Here is a 13,344-nt window from a genome sequence, read left to right on the forward strand (position 1 = left end):
ACAGCTAGTCGCCTCCAAACTGGAGGTAGACCGGCGATACTCCGGGGCCCTGATTGTAGAGCTCCTGGCAGAGAGGAAAAAGCTACGGATGGTCTTTGACCTGATCTCCACGAGGAAAGCAGTGCACAGGGGACCCTGTATGAACACGGAGAGAAGGCCAGCCGCCTGCTGGCTCACCAGCTGAGAAAGCGGCAGCAATGAGGGAAATAGCCCAGATTAGGGACAGCGGAGGCAAATTAGTAGCGGAGTCGGTAAAGGTCAACAAGGCATTCGAGACCTTCTACTGGGGCCTGTACACCTCCGAGTCCCCAGCAGGTGACTTGAGGATGAAGCAGTTCCTCGATGGACTGGACGTGCCCATTGTGGGGCAGGATAGGAGACGGGGCCTGGAAGCACCGTTAGAACTGGGAGAGATCATGAGAATATTAGCTCCATGGAGGCGGGGAAGACACCGGGACCGGACGGTTTCCCGGCGGACTTCTACAAAAGATTTGCGACAGCTCTGGCCCTGCAGCAGCCGGAGATGTTCACAGATTCACTGGCAAGGGGCACCCTGCCGCCTACACCAGCACCAGCCTCAATCTCGCTGATACCCAAGAAAGACAAAGACCCAAAAGAATGCAGTTCCTACAGATCCATCTCGCTGCTAAATGTAGACACAAAATTACTGGCCAAGATCCCAGCCTAAAGGCTGCAGAACTGCCTACCAGAGGTGTATCAGAAGACCAGAGGGGCTTTGTTAAGGGTAAGCAGCGAACTCGAACATCAGGCACCTGCTGAATGTGATCATGACACCATCTGGGGAGAGAAAACCTGAGGTGAACATCTCCCTGGACACAGAAAAGGCCTTTGACACAGTCGAATGGAAGTACTTCATCGAGTTACTGGAGCGGTTTGGGCTTAGAACAGGATTCACCACCTGGGTGAAACTCCTGTGCAACGCTCCCACGGCGAGTGTTCGGATAAACACCAGCAGCTCTAAGTATTTCCAACTGTACAGAGGCACAAGGCAGGAATGCCCATTGTCCCCGCTGTTGTTTGCATGAACGATCGAGCCATTAGTGATCGTGCTTAGGACAGCAAAGAACTGGAAAGGGCTCCGGAGAGGAGACACAGAGCACAGAGTCTCACTCTATGCAGATGACCTCCTCTACATCTCGGACCCGCGAAGCAGCATGGGAGGAATAATGGTGCTTTTGAAAGAGTTTGGAATCTTTTTGGGCGACAAACTTAACCAGAGCAAAAGCGGGATCTTCCCATTGAACCCGGAAGGGGGAGGAGCAGAGCTGGAGTGGCTGCAGTTTAAACAGGCCCGGCACAAATTCCACTACCTGGGGATCCAAATCGCTCATCACTGGACTGGGATCCACAAGTGGGACCTGACCAGCCTGGTGGAGTACCTGCAGAGATGGAACACATTCCCACTCACCCTGGCGGCGAGCCACTGCAGCACTCCCATCCCCACCTAATAAATACTCAACTAGCCCAGTGGCAGCAACTCTCCTGTCATGGAACCAACCGCGACAGCATTTCAGGCTAACTGAGATGTTCGATAAAGCCCCATCTGCAACAACCACAGGATCGCACCGGCGACCATGGACTCTTCCTTCAAAAGGTGGGGACAGGACGGGGAGACACTGACAGTTCAGGACTTTTACACCAACAACAGGCTAACAACGCTCGAAGAACTGACTGAAAGATTCCAGCTGACAGGTGGTAATGAACTTAGGTACCTCCAACTGAAAAACTTCCTATGAAGGGAAACATGGACGTATCCACGACCACCACGCCAGTCACTGCTAGAGGACCTGCTGGACACAGACAGCTGAGGGAAAGGGAACTGTGGTGACATGTACGGGCGACTGCTAATGGGGGCCAACATCCAACTGGATGAGACAGGGCACAAGTGGGAGGAGGACTTGTGGTTTGAAATAGGGTGGGGACTCTGGAGCGAAGCACTGCACAGGGTCAACTCCACCTCCACATGCGCAAGACTAAGCCAAATGCAGCTACAGGTTTTACACAGAGACCACTGAACTAGAACCCAAATGAGCAGCTTCTTCCCGGAGGTGGAGGATAGATGTGAACGGTGCCAAGGAGGCCCAGCCAACCACGGCCACATGTTCTGGTCTTGCCCCAGACTTGCTGGGTATTGGACAGCCTTCTTCGAGGCAATGTCCAAAGTGGTGGGGATGAGGGTGGAGCCATGTCCGAGAGTGGCAGTCTTCAGGGTATCAGAGCAGCCAGATCTCTTCATGGGGAGGAGGGCGGTCGCCCTTTCCTTTCGCCGGAGAATCCTGCCCGGCTAGCGGTCAGCAGCACCACCCAAAGCTGCAGACTGGCTGTCCGACCTATCGGAATTTCTCCAAATGGAAAAAATTAAGTTTGCCATCCGAGGTCGGAAGAGGGCTTCCACAAAACGTGGGAGCCATTCACCCGACTGTTCCAAGACCTGTTAGTAGCTAATAGCTTAGAAGACAAAGAACAGGAGAAGGCAGTCATGACACAGTAAGGAAGGGGGGGGGGGTGGGATAGGGGAATGACAGGGGGGCAGGAGACATGGAACCCAACCACGCCCAACAAAAGAAGCATGGGAAACAAGGGGGGGCGGGCAGGAAAAGAGAAAAAGGGGGGGTGGGCCGGGGCAACAGCCGGAACAAAATAAACAGTGGGGAACGAAAACCAGGAAACCACAACCACCACTGTGAATAATGCGAGAGAAAGAACAACCGTGTCTGTATGTACACACTGATCCTTCTTCTGTATACCACAAAAAACTCAATAGAGAAAAAGCCCCTGGTAAATATGTAATCATTCCTTAAATATTAGCTATTCTAGGTCTCCCATCAGTTTCCCAGTCCACCTCAGACAACTTGCCCCTCATACCCTGATGGCGTTCTTCTGTGAGCAACACCCAGATAAATTAAACGAAAAAAAATCCCATGTAACCATCACGGCCCAACTTCATGGCAATGTGGCATTGTTTTGGGGGATCCAAACAGGAATGCAAACTGAATATCTTCTCTCTTGCAAAACATCCTTTTACTCTGTGATCCTTATGAAATTTGAAACCAGGTATTCGCAACAAGACAAAGAGCATCAGCCCACTGGAGGCAAAGTCGTGAGACCGGAAAGTCCAGCAGAATGAAACCCTCCGACGTTCCCGATTGAGCAACTGACAGAATGAATGAAATGCAGTCCTGGATGTAACTAAGAGCAGAAACAATAACAGCAGAATCTAACTCCTGTAATCACTTGTCAATTTATTGGTGTCTCAGCAGATGCAATGAATCATGCTTTCCCTTCCCACATTGAGAGGAGATGAATGGCCTCTACCCAGTGTGAATTCGCTGGTGACTCTGCAGGTTAGATAACTGAGTGAATCCCTTCCCACACTGAGAGCAGGTGAACGGCCTCTCCCCAGTGTGAACTCGCTGGTGTTTCCGCAGGGTGGATGAATCACTGAATCCTTTCTCGCACTGGGAGCAGGTGAACGGCTTCTCCCCAGTATGAACCCGCTGGTGTGTCTTCAGGTTAGATAACCGAGTGAATCCCTTCCCACACTGAGAGCAGGTGAATGGTCTCTCCCCAGTGTGATCTCGATGGTGTGTCTTCAGACTAGATAAATGAGTGAATCGCGTCCCACACTGAGAGCAGCTGAACGGCCTCTCCCCAGTGTGAACTCGCTGGTGTGTCTGCAGGTGGGATAACCGAGCGAATCCTTTCCCACACTGAGAACAGGTGAATGGCCTCTCCCCAGTGTGACCTCGCTGATGTGACTTCAGGCTGGATAACTGTCTAAATCTCTTCCCACACTGTAAGCAGATGAACAGCTTCTCCCCAGTGTGAATTCGCTGGTGTGACATCAGACTGGAGATTTGAGTGAATCCCTTCCCACACTGAGTGCAGGTGAACGGCCTCTCCCCAGTATGAACTCGCTGATGTACCCGCAGGGCATATAACCGACTGAATCCCTTCCCACACTGACAGCAGTTGAATGGCCTCTCCCCAGTGTGAACTCGCTGATGTATCCGCAGGTCAGATAACCTACTGAATCCTTTCCCACACTGAGAACAGGTGAACGGCCTCTCCCCAGTGTGAATTTGCTGGTGTTTCCTCAGGTCAGATAACCGACTGAATCCCTTCTCACACACAGAGCAGGTGAATGGCCTCTCCCCAGTGTGACTGCGTCGATGAGCTTCCAGCTGAGATGGGACTCTGAATCCCTTCCCACAATCTCCACATTTCCACGGTTTCTCCATGTTTTGGGTCTCCTCGTGTCTCTCCAGGTTGGACAATCAGTTGAAGCCTCGTCCACACACAGAACACGTGTATGGTCTCTCCCCCCTGTGAATGGTACAATGTTTATTCAGGCTCTGTAACTAGTTAAAGCTCTTTCCACAGTTAGTGCTCTGGAACACACTCACTCGGGTGTGTGTGTCTCGGTGCTTTTCCAGTCACACTGATGGTTTAAATGACGGCGACAGATCGGGTTAACATTAATTCTTCTGGATTCAAAGGTCGATGATATTCAGATCCTAACAAATCAAGTGGCTCTTTCAGATCGAGAAGTGACGATTGAGATTTCTGTCTGTAATTCCTCCTCTTGTAATATCCTTAAAAGGAGTTTACAAAGTCAACTCAGTATCGGATAGAAATTCAGAACAAACAATTCTAGTTTCAGAATAACATTATTTCCTCTCTCATTCCCCAATACCACATCTCCAATACCTATTCCCCAATATCTAGTCTCCAAGGAGGAATGGAGTATTGGAACAGTAAGTATAACAACCGTACCTCGGGGATTCGCGGCCAAGTCTCCAGGGAGCGGACTCGGAGGGGCAGGGTATCGGATCAGTGACTGTAGGAAGGATGAGCTAGCTGACCACTGCACCCTGGTACAGGAAGCCATTCAAGTGGAAGGGGGGGGGGGGGGGGGGATGGAAGTGGTAGTTGTCGGGGATTCTATAATTAGGGGAACTGATAACATCCTTTGGAATAAGGACCGAGAGTCCCACATGGTATGTTGCCTGCCCGGTGCCAGGGTGAGGGGCATCTCTAACCGGCTTGAAAGGATATTGGAGAGGGAGGGGGAGGATCCAGGTGTTGTGGTCCAAATTGGGACAAACAACATCAGCAAGACTCGGAAAGAGGATCTGTTTGGGAATATCAGGAACTAGGAAGAAAATTAAAGAACAGGTCCCAAGGGTTATAATCTCTGGGTTATTCCCCGAGCGGTGATGGGGAGTGTGCCTTTTGTTTCTCTTTGTTTGTTGCTGGTCGGGAGGGTTGAGGGAAGGGGTGGACTGGAAGGGCGAGAAGAAGTCAGAGGCCTTGGGCAGGGACCGCCATGCGAGCTGGGCAGGGTAGTTAATGGGAGTGAAGTGGGGGGTTGCTGGATGGAAGGCATGGGGGGGGGGGGGGGGGGGGGGGGAGATATTGGGTTGGTTCTTTGTTTGGTTGTGAGAGTGCGAAAGGGGGGAGGTGCTGACGTGGGTGTGGTTGGTGTGGTAAAGGGAGAGATGACGGTGAACATCCAAGGGCGAGCCTGGAGGGGTGCATGCTGGGGGCTGGCTTAAAAGGGGATCTGGCTGATCGGCAGGGGAAGGGAGCGGGGCCCCCCTCCCTGACCAGGCTGGTCATGTGGAACATGCGAGGGTTGAATGGGCCGGTTAAACGATCGCGTGTTTTTGGTCATTGGAGGAACCTGAAGGCGGACGTTGTGCTCTTGCAGCAGATGCAGCTGAAGTTTGGGGATCAGACGAATGGGTGGGGCAGGGGTTCCACTCGGGGTTAGACACGAAGACGAGGGGTGGCAGTGTTGGTTAATAAGAGAGTGGCTTTTGAGGTGGGGGTGCATTGTGGCCGATCCGGAGGGTGGGGGTAGCTCTGGGATGGTCAGTGGGAAGCTGGAGGGAATGCCAATGGTCATGGTGAATGTTTATGCCCCGAATGTGGGACACTGTGGCCTTTGTGAGGTGGGTGTTAGAGAGGATCCCGACTCGGAGTACTCGGCCATTGTGTTTTTCGACCACGCGCTGCATTGGGTGGATTTGAGGATGGGGGAGGGGCAACAGTTGCAGTGGAGGTTGGATGTGGGGCTATTGGCGGATGAGGGGGTGAGTGAGTGGGTTACAGCTGCTATGTCGAGTAGAACGATATGGAGGACGTCCCAGCCACCACGCTGTGGGATGCAGTAGTTAGGGAGGAATCCGGGTGGATAGGGAGAGGGTTCCCACCTCTCCCACCCTTTCAGGCAGTGAGTTCCAGATTTCAACAAACCTCTGGGGGAAAAGCTTTTCCTCACATCTCCTCTAAACGTCCTGCCGATTTCTTTAAATCTGTGCCCCTAGTTATTGACCCCTCCACTAAGGGAAAAAGTACATTCCGAGCCACCCTATCTCTGTCTCTCAGAATTGTTTTCATCTCATTCAGTTCCCCTCTCAGCCTGCTCTGTTCCAGGGAAACAACCCCAGTCTCTCTTCATAGCTGAAACACTCCAGCCCTGGCAACATCCTAGTGAATCTCCTCTGCACCCTCACCAGTGCAATCACTTCTTTTCTATAGTGTGGTGAGCAGAACTGCACACAGTACTCCAGCTGGGGTTTAACCAGCATTTTATACAGCTCCAGCATAACCTCCCTGCTCTTATATTCAATGCCTCTGTTAATAAAAGAAAGAATCCCATTGGCCTTCTTAACCAGCTTATCCACCTGCCCTGCTGCCTTCAGAGATCTGTGGATATGCACACCAAGTCACTTTGCTCTTCTGTACTTCATAGGGTCCGACCATTCATTGTATATTCCCTTGCCTCGTTAGTCCTACCAAAATGCACAACATCACACTTTTCTTGTTTAAATTCCATTTGTCACTCTTCTGCCCATCTTTTTTTCAAATATATTTCGAGCATCCAATAATTTTTTTCCAATTAGGGGGCAATTTAGCGTGGCCAATCCACCTACCCTGCACATCTTTTGGGTTGTGGGGATGAGACCCAAGCAGACATGGGGAGAATGTGTAAACTCCACACCAACAGTGACCCGGGCCGGGATTGAACCTGGACCCTCGGCGCCGGGAGGTGGCAGTGCTAACCACTGCACCATCCTGCTGCCCCCTCTTCTGCCCATCTAACCAGCCCATCTATATTGTCCTGTAATCTAAGGCCTTGTTCCTTACTATTACCACACCACCATTTTTTGTGTCATCTGTGAACTTACTAATCATACCTCCTACATTCACATCCAGATCATTAATGTGTACTACAAACAACAAGTGACCCAGCACTGATCCCTGCAGAACACCGCTGGACACAGGCTTCCAGGCACAAAAACAACATTCAAACATCACCCTCTGCCTCCGACCACTAAGCCAGTTTTGGATCCAGTTTGCCAAATTGCCCTGAATCCCCTGGGCTCTTACCTTCAGCATCAGCCTCCCATGTGGGAGTTTGTCAAAAGCCTTACTAAAGTCCATGTAGACTACATCAACCACACTACCCACATCGACAAACCTCGTCACCTCTTCAAAAAATTCAATCAAATTTGTAAGACATGCTCTCCCTTGTTTAATCTTTGCCTCTCCAAGTGGAGATTAATTCTGTCCCTCAGAATGTATTGCAGTAGTTTCCCTGGCAGTGAAGATAGACTCACTGGCTTGTAATTTCCTGGTTTGTCCCTACTTGCCTTCTTGAACAATGGCACCACATTAGCTGTCTTCCAGTCCTCAGACACCTCTCCTGTGGCCAGAGAAGATTTGAAAATTGTCAGAGCCTCTGCAATCTTCTTCCTTGCCTCCCACAGCAGCCTGGAACACATCTCATCTGGCCCTGGGGATTTATTCGCTTTCAGACCTGGTAAAACTGTTCATACCTTCTCCCTCTCAATGTTAAGTTGTTCAAGCAAATCACAATGTGCCTCTGTGATTTCTATACCTATATCATCCTTCGCCGTAGTGAACAAAGTGCTCATTTAACACCTCACCTGTGTCTTCCAGTTTCATACACACATTGCCACATTGGTCCCTACTCTTACCCTGGTCAACCTGCTGCTCCAAATACACTTATAAAACATTGTTGGATTTTCCTGTATTTTACCTGACAGTGCTTTTCCATGCTCCCTCTTTGCTCTCCTAATTCCTTTCTTAAGTAATCCTTTGCACTTTATCTGTTCCTCTAGGACTTCTGCTTTGAGTCCTCGGTATCTGTGATAAGACTCACCTTTAATTCCTTATCCAACCCTGGATATCCCTTGACATGGGACCCTGGAGCTGTGAAGCAAAGCGCTAACCAGGGCTACCGTGCCGCCATGTGCGCTGATTCTGTCTTATGTTTTTTAAACCCCCCCCCCCCCCCCCCCCCACATTCTGTAACGTACGAGATCCCAACCTCAAATTCAGATGTTTCAATTTTATTGGCTTGCTCCTCCTGGGCTTTCCATGAGCGAATTCAATTTATCCATTTCAAGTTGACTCTGTTGTTAGTCAGTTTGCCAATACTTTGGGGTGTGTGAGCTGCATTGTTATCCTCCTGTTTTTATAGAATCTAACCCTCTTTCCCCACTCACTATGTGAACATGTTGACTGGTTGTTGAATTGCTGACATTTGATCTGGAGGCTGTGCTCCCTCAGATATCCTGTTCTGAATGAATTCTCAATGTCTGGTTGTATTTCTGCGGCAATATCTCTTGTTCTCTGGGCCCATTTCCCGCCAGTTTTTCTGCTGCTTTCATTGTTTGAAAAATGTTGAAAAGAAAATAAATAAAAATATTTACATTTGCGGGTGTCTGGCGGGAGGTGCGCGGCTTCCCTTCCGACAGGGAGCCGCTTCAGCTCTTTCCGTGCAGCCTGGTCAAGCTGCCGAGAGCCTCGGGACTCACTGCTCGGTGTCGCCGGTCGGTGCTGCGGGTCTGACGGGAGGACAACCCCACTCAGTGACCTTCCCCCTCCCCTCCCCCGGCCCCGGCCCGGAACTACGCATGTGCGGCTGCGGCGGCGCCCACCCCCCTGACCTTCCTGTGACGTAATGGCCAATGGGAAGAGTTGGAGAACCGGAAGGTCTCCGGTCTTCCAGCCAATCAGCACGCGGGCTTTGTGTAAATTAGATTGAGCTTCACACAGACTGAAACGTCCTCCTGTCTCCAACATCTGTGATTAAAACACTTTCTTTTCTTCCCCATTCCATTTCTTTTCTCATTCTCACCTTCAATTGGTCACTTGCAGCAACTGAAGTGAAAGGAAGTGAATCCAGGGAGGGTGCAGACTCTGGAAAGCTTGGCCCAGATCTCTCTCTCTCTCTCTCTGAAAGACATTGACATCCTTTGCTCCCTCAGCTTGACACGGGGAGAACATGCAGATGCCGCACAGACAGTGGGACCAGGCTTTTGGACCGAGCCCCTGGGTGGTTCCAATGTGCTTGGCCCAGCGGTCGCCTGAAGGGTCTCCTGTCTCCGACCCACACTTGGGCCGAGGTGTTTATGTCACAAAGGCCCCTGGGTTAAGGGGGTCGCTCTGCCCGCCTCATCCAGGTAGATTGTACTCGGGTGAGGCCCCAGGGAATCGGAGGTTGCAGATTCCTTGGCCTCCTGTAGGGTTACAATACTGGGGAAAATGGTGCTGAGGTAGAGGGGCCAATTATTTCATCGAATGGTTGAGCAGGCTTGATGGGCCTAATGCAGCTCCTATTTATTCTGTGTTGAAACGCATGAAAGCACAGTGATTAGCACTGTTGCTTCACAGCTCCAGGATCCCAGGTTTGATTCCCGGCTTGGGTCACCGTCTGTGCAGTCTGCACGTTCTCCCTGTGTCTGCGTGGGTTTCCTCCCACAAGTTCCGAAAGACGTGCTGTTCGGTGAAATGAAAAATGAAATGAAAATCGCTTATTGTCACAAGTCGGCTTCAAATGAAGTTACTGTGAAAAGCCACATTCGAACACCTGTTCGGAGAGGCTGGTACGGGAATTGAACCCGCACTGCTGGCCTTGTTCTGTTTTACAACCCAGCGCTTTAGCCCTGTGCTAAACCAGCCCCTCAGTGATTTGGACATTCTGAATTTTCCCTCTGTGTACACGAACAGGCGACGGAATGAGGCGACGCGGGGTTTTTCACAGTAACTTCACTGCAATGTTAATGTAAGCCTACTTGTGACAATAAAGATTATTATTATTATAAAGCAGTGAGCATGGATCTATCAAACAGCCTGAATCAGCACCTTCAGGAAAATTGGGAGGTTTATATTAAATACAGCAGAGAGCGAATGGAGGGAGAGTGTGTGGGATGGAGATTTACAACTTTTTGGAACACAGGAACTGGAGCAGGCCATTCAGCCCCTGGAACCTGTCCCGCTATTCAATGAGATTATGGCTTGTCTGTGACCTATCTCCATATACCTGCATTTGGCCCATATTCCTTCATATCTTTGATTTACAAAAATCTAACTATCTCATTTAAAATGAACAACTGATCTAACTTCAACTGCAGTTTGTGGGAGAGAGTTCCAAACTTCTACAACTCTTTGAGTAAAGAAGTTCTTCCTAACATCTCTCTTGAATGGTCCAGCCATAATTTTATTTTTTAATAAACATTTTATTGAGGTATTCTTGGTGTAGAAACAACAAAATAGAAAAGATACATGAAACCATAAACATCGTGCAAAAACCGTTTACCTTTGGTACAGGTCTCACCCTCATTGACCCCTGAGTCTAACCTAACCTACTCTCCCCCTCCCCCCGCCCCCCCCCCTCCCCCTAATGACCCCCGACTCTAACTTAACCTACTCTCCCCCCCTCCCCCGTCTGATGACGTTTAATTTTCCGCAAGGAAGTCGACGAACGGTTGCCACCTCCGAGTGAAACAGTGAACCTCTCAAGGCAAACTTAATTTTCTCCATACAGAGAAAGCTAGCCATGTCCGATAACCAGATCTCCGACTTCAGGGGCTCTGGGTCCCCCCCATGCCAAAAGTATCTGTCTCCGGGCTACCAGGGAAGCAAAGGCCAGAACATCCGCCTCTCTCTCCTTCCGGATTCCCGGAACTTCCGACAAGCCAAAAATCACCACCTCTGGACCTAGCGCCACCCTTGTTTTTAACACCGTGGATATGACGTACACAAACCCCTGCCAGAATCCCCGAAGCTTTGGACATGTCTAAAACATGTGGACATGGTGCACCTATCCTCCACCTAAAAGAATCTGATCATCCGGGCCACTGTCATGTGAGCCCGGTGCACAACCTTAAATTGTATCAGGCTGAGCCTGGCACATGTGGCAGACGTGTTGACGCTAAACGCGTCTGCCCATAAACCATCCTCTATCTCTCCTCCCACTTACGCTTCAGCTCGTCGGTCTACGTCTCCTCCGACCCCATAAGCTCCTTATAGATGTCTGAGACGCTCCCCTCCCCTACCCACCCTCTGGGAATTACCCTGTCCTGTATCCCTCTCAGCGGTAGGAGCAGGAAGGTTGACACCTGTTTACGAAGGAAGTCCCGCACCTGCAGATACCTGAATTTGTTTCCCCTCGCCAGCCCAAACTTTTCCTCCAGCACCCTCATACTCGGGAAACTCCCCTCTATGAACACATTCCCCATCCTCTCATTCCCCGCTCTCCGCCATACCTGGAACCCCCCATCCATACTCCCCGGGGCAAACCGGTGGTTAGCACAAATTGGGGTCCAGACCGATGCTCCCACTGCTCCCACATGCCACATCTACTGGCCCCAAACTCTCAGGGCCGCCACCACCACTGGACTCGTGGAGTACCGTGCCAGCGGGAATGGCAGAGACGCAGACTGGTGCTTACAAGAAGCCGCCTCTTTACGCACCCACGCCGACCCCCCTCCCACCACCCACTTCCTGATCATGGCTATGTTAGCTGCCCAGTAATAATTGCTAAAATATGGCAGCGCCAGCCCATCCTCTCCCTGGCTCCGCTCGAGCATTACCTTCCTTACCCGCGGAGTCTTGCCTGCCCAGATGAAGCCCGAGATCACCGTGTTGACCCGCTTAAAAAAGGAACGCGGAATAAAAATGGGGAGACATTGAAATACAAATAGGAACCTCGGGAGGACCGTCATTTTCACCGTTTGCATCCTCCCGACCAGAGACAACGGGAGCGCGTCCCATCTCCGAAAATAGTCCTTCCTTTGGTCCACTAGCCGGGCCAGATTCAAGTTATGCAGCCGGTCCCATTCCCGTCCCACTTGGATGCCCGGGTACCTAAAACTACACCCTACCTACCTGAACGGCAGCTCCACCAGTTGCCCCTCCTGTCCCCGCACCTGAACCACAAACATCTCAGTCTTATCCATAGAACATAGATCATTACAGCGCAGGACAGGCCCTTCGGCCCTCGATGTTGCGCCGACCTGTGAAACCACTCTAAAGCCCATCTACACTATTCCCTTATCGTCCATATGTCTATCCAATGACCATTTGAATGCCCTTAGTGTTGGCGAGTCCACTACTGTTGCAGGCAGGACATTCCACGCCCCTACTACTCTCTGAGTAAAGATCCTACCTCTGACATCTGTCTTATATCTATCTCCCCTCAATTTAAAGCTATGTCCCCTTGTGCTAGACATCACCATCCGAGGAAAAAGGCTCTCACTGTCCACCCTATCCAATCCTCTGATCATCTTGTATGCCTCAATTAATTCACCTCTTAACCGTCTTCTCTCTAATGAAAACAGCCTCAAGTTCCTCAGCCTTTCCTCATAAGATCTTCCCTCCATACCAGGCAACATTCTGGTAAATCTCTTCCAGTCTTCTTCCAGCTAGCCAATTTCTGATCCAAACTAAATCTCCCTGAATCCCATGCTTCCGTATTTTCTGCAGTAGCCTACCGTGGGGAACCTTATCAAACGCTTTACAGAAATCCAGATACACCACATCAACTGCTTTACCCTCATCCACCTGTTTGGTCACCTTCTCAAAGAACTCAATAAGGTTTGTGAGGCACGACCTACCCTTCACAAAACCGTGATGACTATGTCTAATCAAATTATTCCTTTCCAGATGATTATACACCCTATCTCTTATAAACCTTTCCAAGATTTTGCCCACAACAGAAGTAAGGCTCACTGGTCCATAGTTACTGGGGTTGTCTCTACTCCTCTTCTTGAACAAGGGGACAACATTTGCTATCCTCCAGTCTTCAGGCACTATTCCTGTAGACAAAGATGACTTAAAGATCAAAGCCAAAGGCTCAGCAATCTCCTCCCTAGCTTCCCAGAGAATCCTAGGATAAATCCCATCCGGCCCAGGGGACTTATCTATTTTCACACTTTCCAGAATTGTTAACACCTCCTTCTTATGAACCTCAAGCCCTTCTAGTCTAGTAGCCTGAATCTCAGT

General features: G+C 50.3%; 1 protein-coding gene across 4 annotated transcripts; it reads right to left on the minus strand.

Annotated features, from left to right (window-relative positions):
* Positions 1-3,243: 3,243 nt before the first annotated feature.
* LOC140420130 (uncharacterized) lies at positions 3,244-8,915 on the minus strand. Of its 4 annotated transcripts, none has more exons than XM_072504153.1 (2): positions 8,769-8,915; positions 3,244-4,616 (listed from the first exon to the last, which is right to left on the minus strand). In XM_072504153.1, the coding sequence occupies exon 2, from the start codon at positions 4,260-4,262 to the stop codon at positions 3,333-3,335; it is 930 nt and encodes a 309-aa protein (XP_072360254.1). In that variant the 5' UTR covers positions 4,263-4,616; positions 8,769-8,915; the 3' UTR covers positions 3,244-3,332. The 4 variants fall into 4 exon arrangements, with proteins under 4 accessions (XP_072360254.1, XP_072360255.1, XP_072360253.1 ...); XM_072504154.1 differs by lacking the exon at positions 8,769-8,915 and adding an exon at positions 8,562-8,759; XM_072504152.1 differs by lacking the exon at positions 8,769-8,915 and adding an exon at positions 8,384-8,759.
* Positions 8,916-13,344: the final 4,429 nt, after the last annotated feature.

Source organism: Scyliorhinus torazame, chromosome 5 (genome assembly GCF_047496885.1).
Source record: "Scyliorhinus torazame isolate Kashiwa2021f chromosome 5, sScyTor2.1, whole genome shotgun sequence".
NCBI classification, from domain to species: domain Eukaryota; kingdom Metazoa; phylum Chordata; class Chondrichthyes; order Carcharhiniformes; family Scyliorhinidae; genus Scyliorhinus; species Scyliorhinus torazame.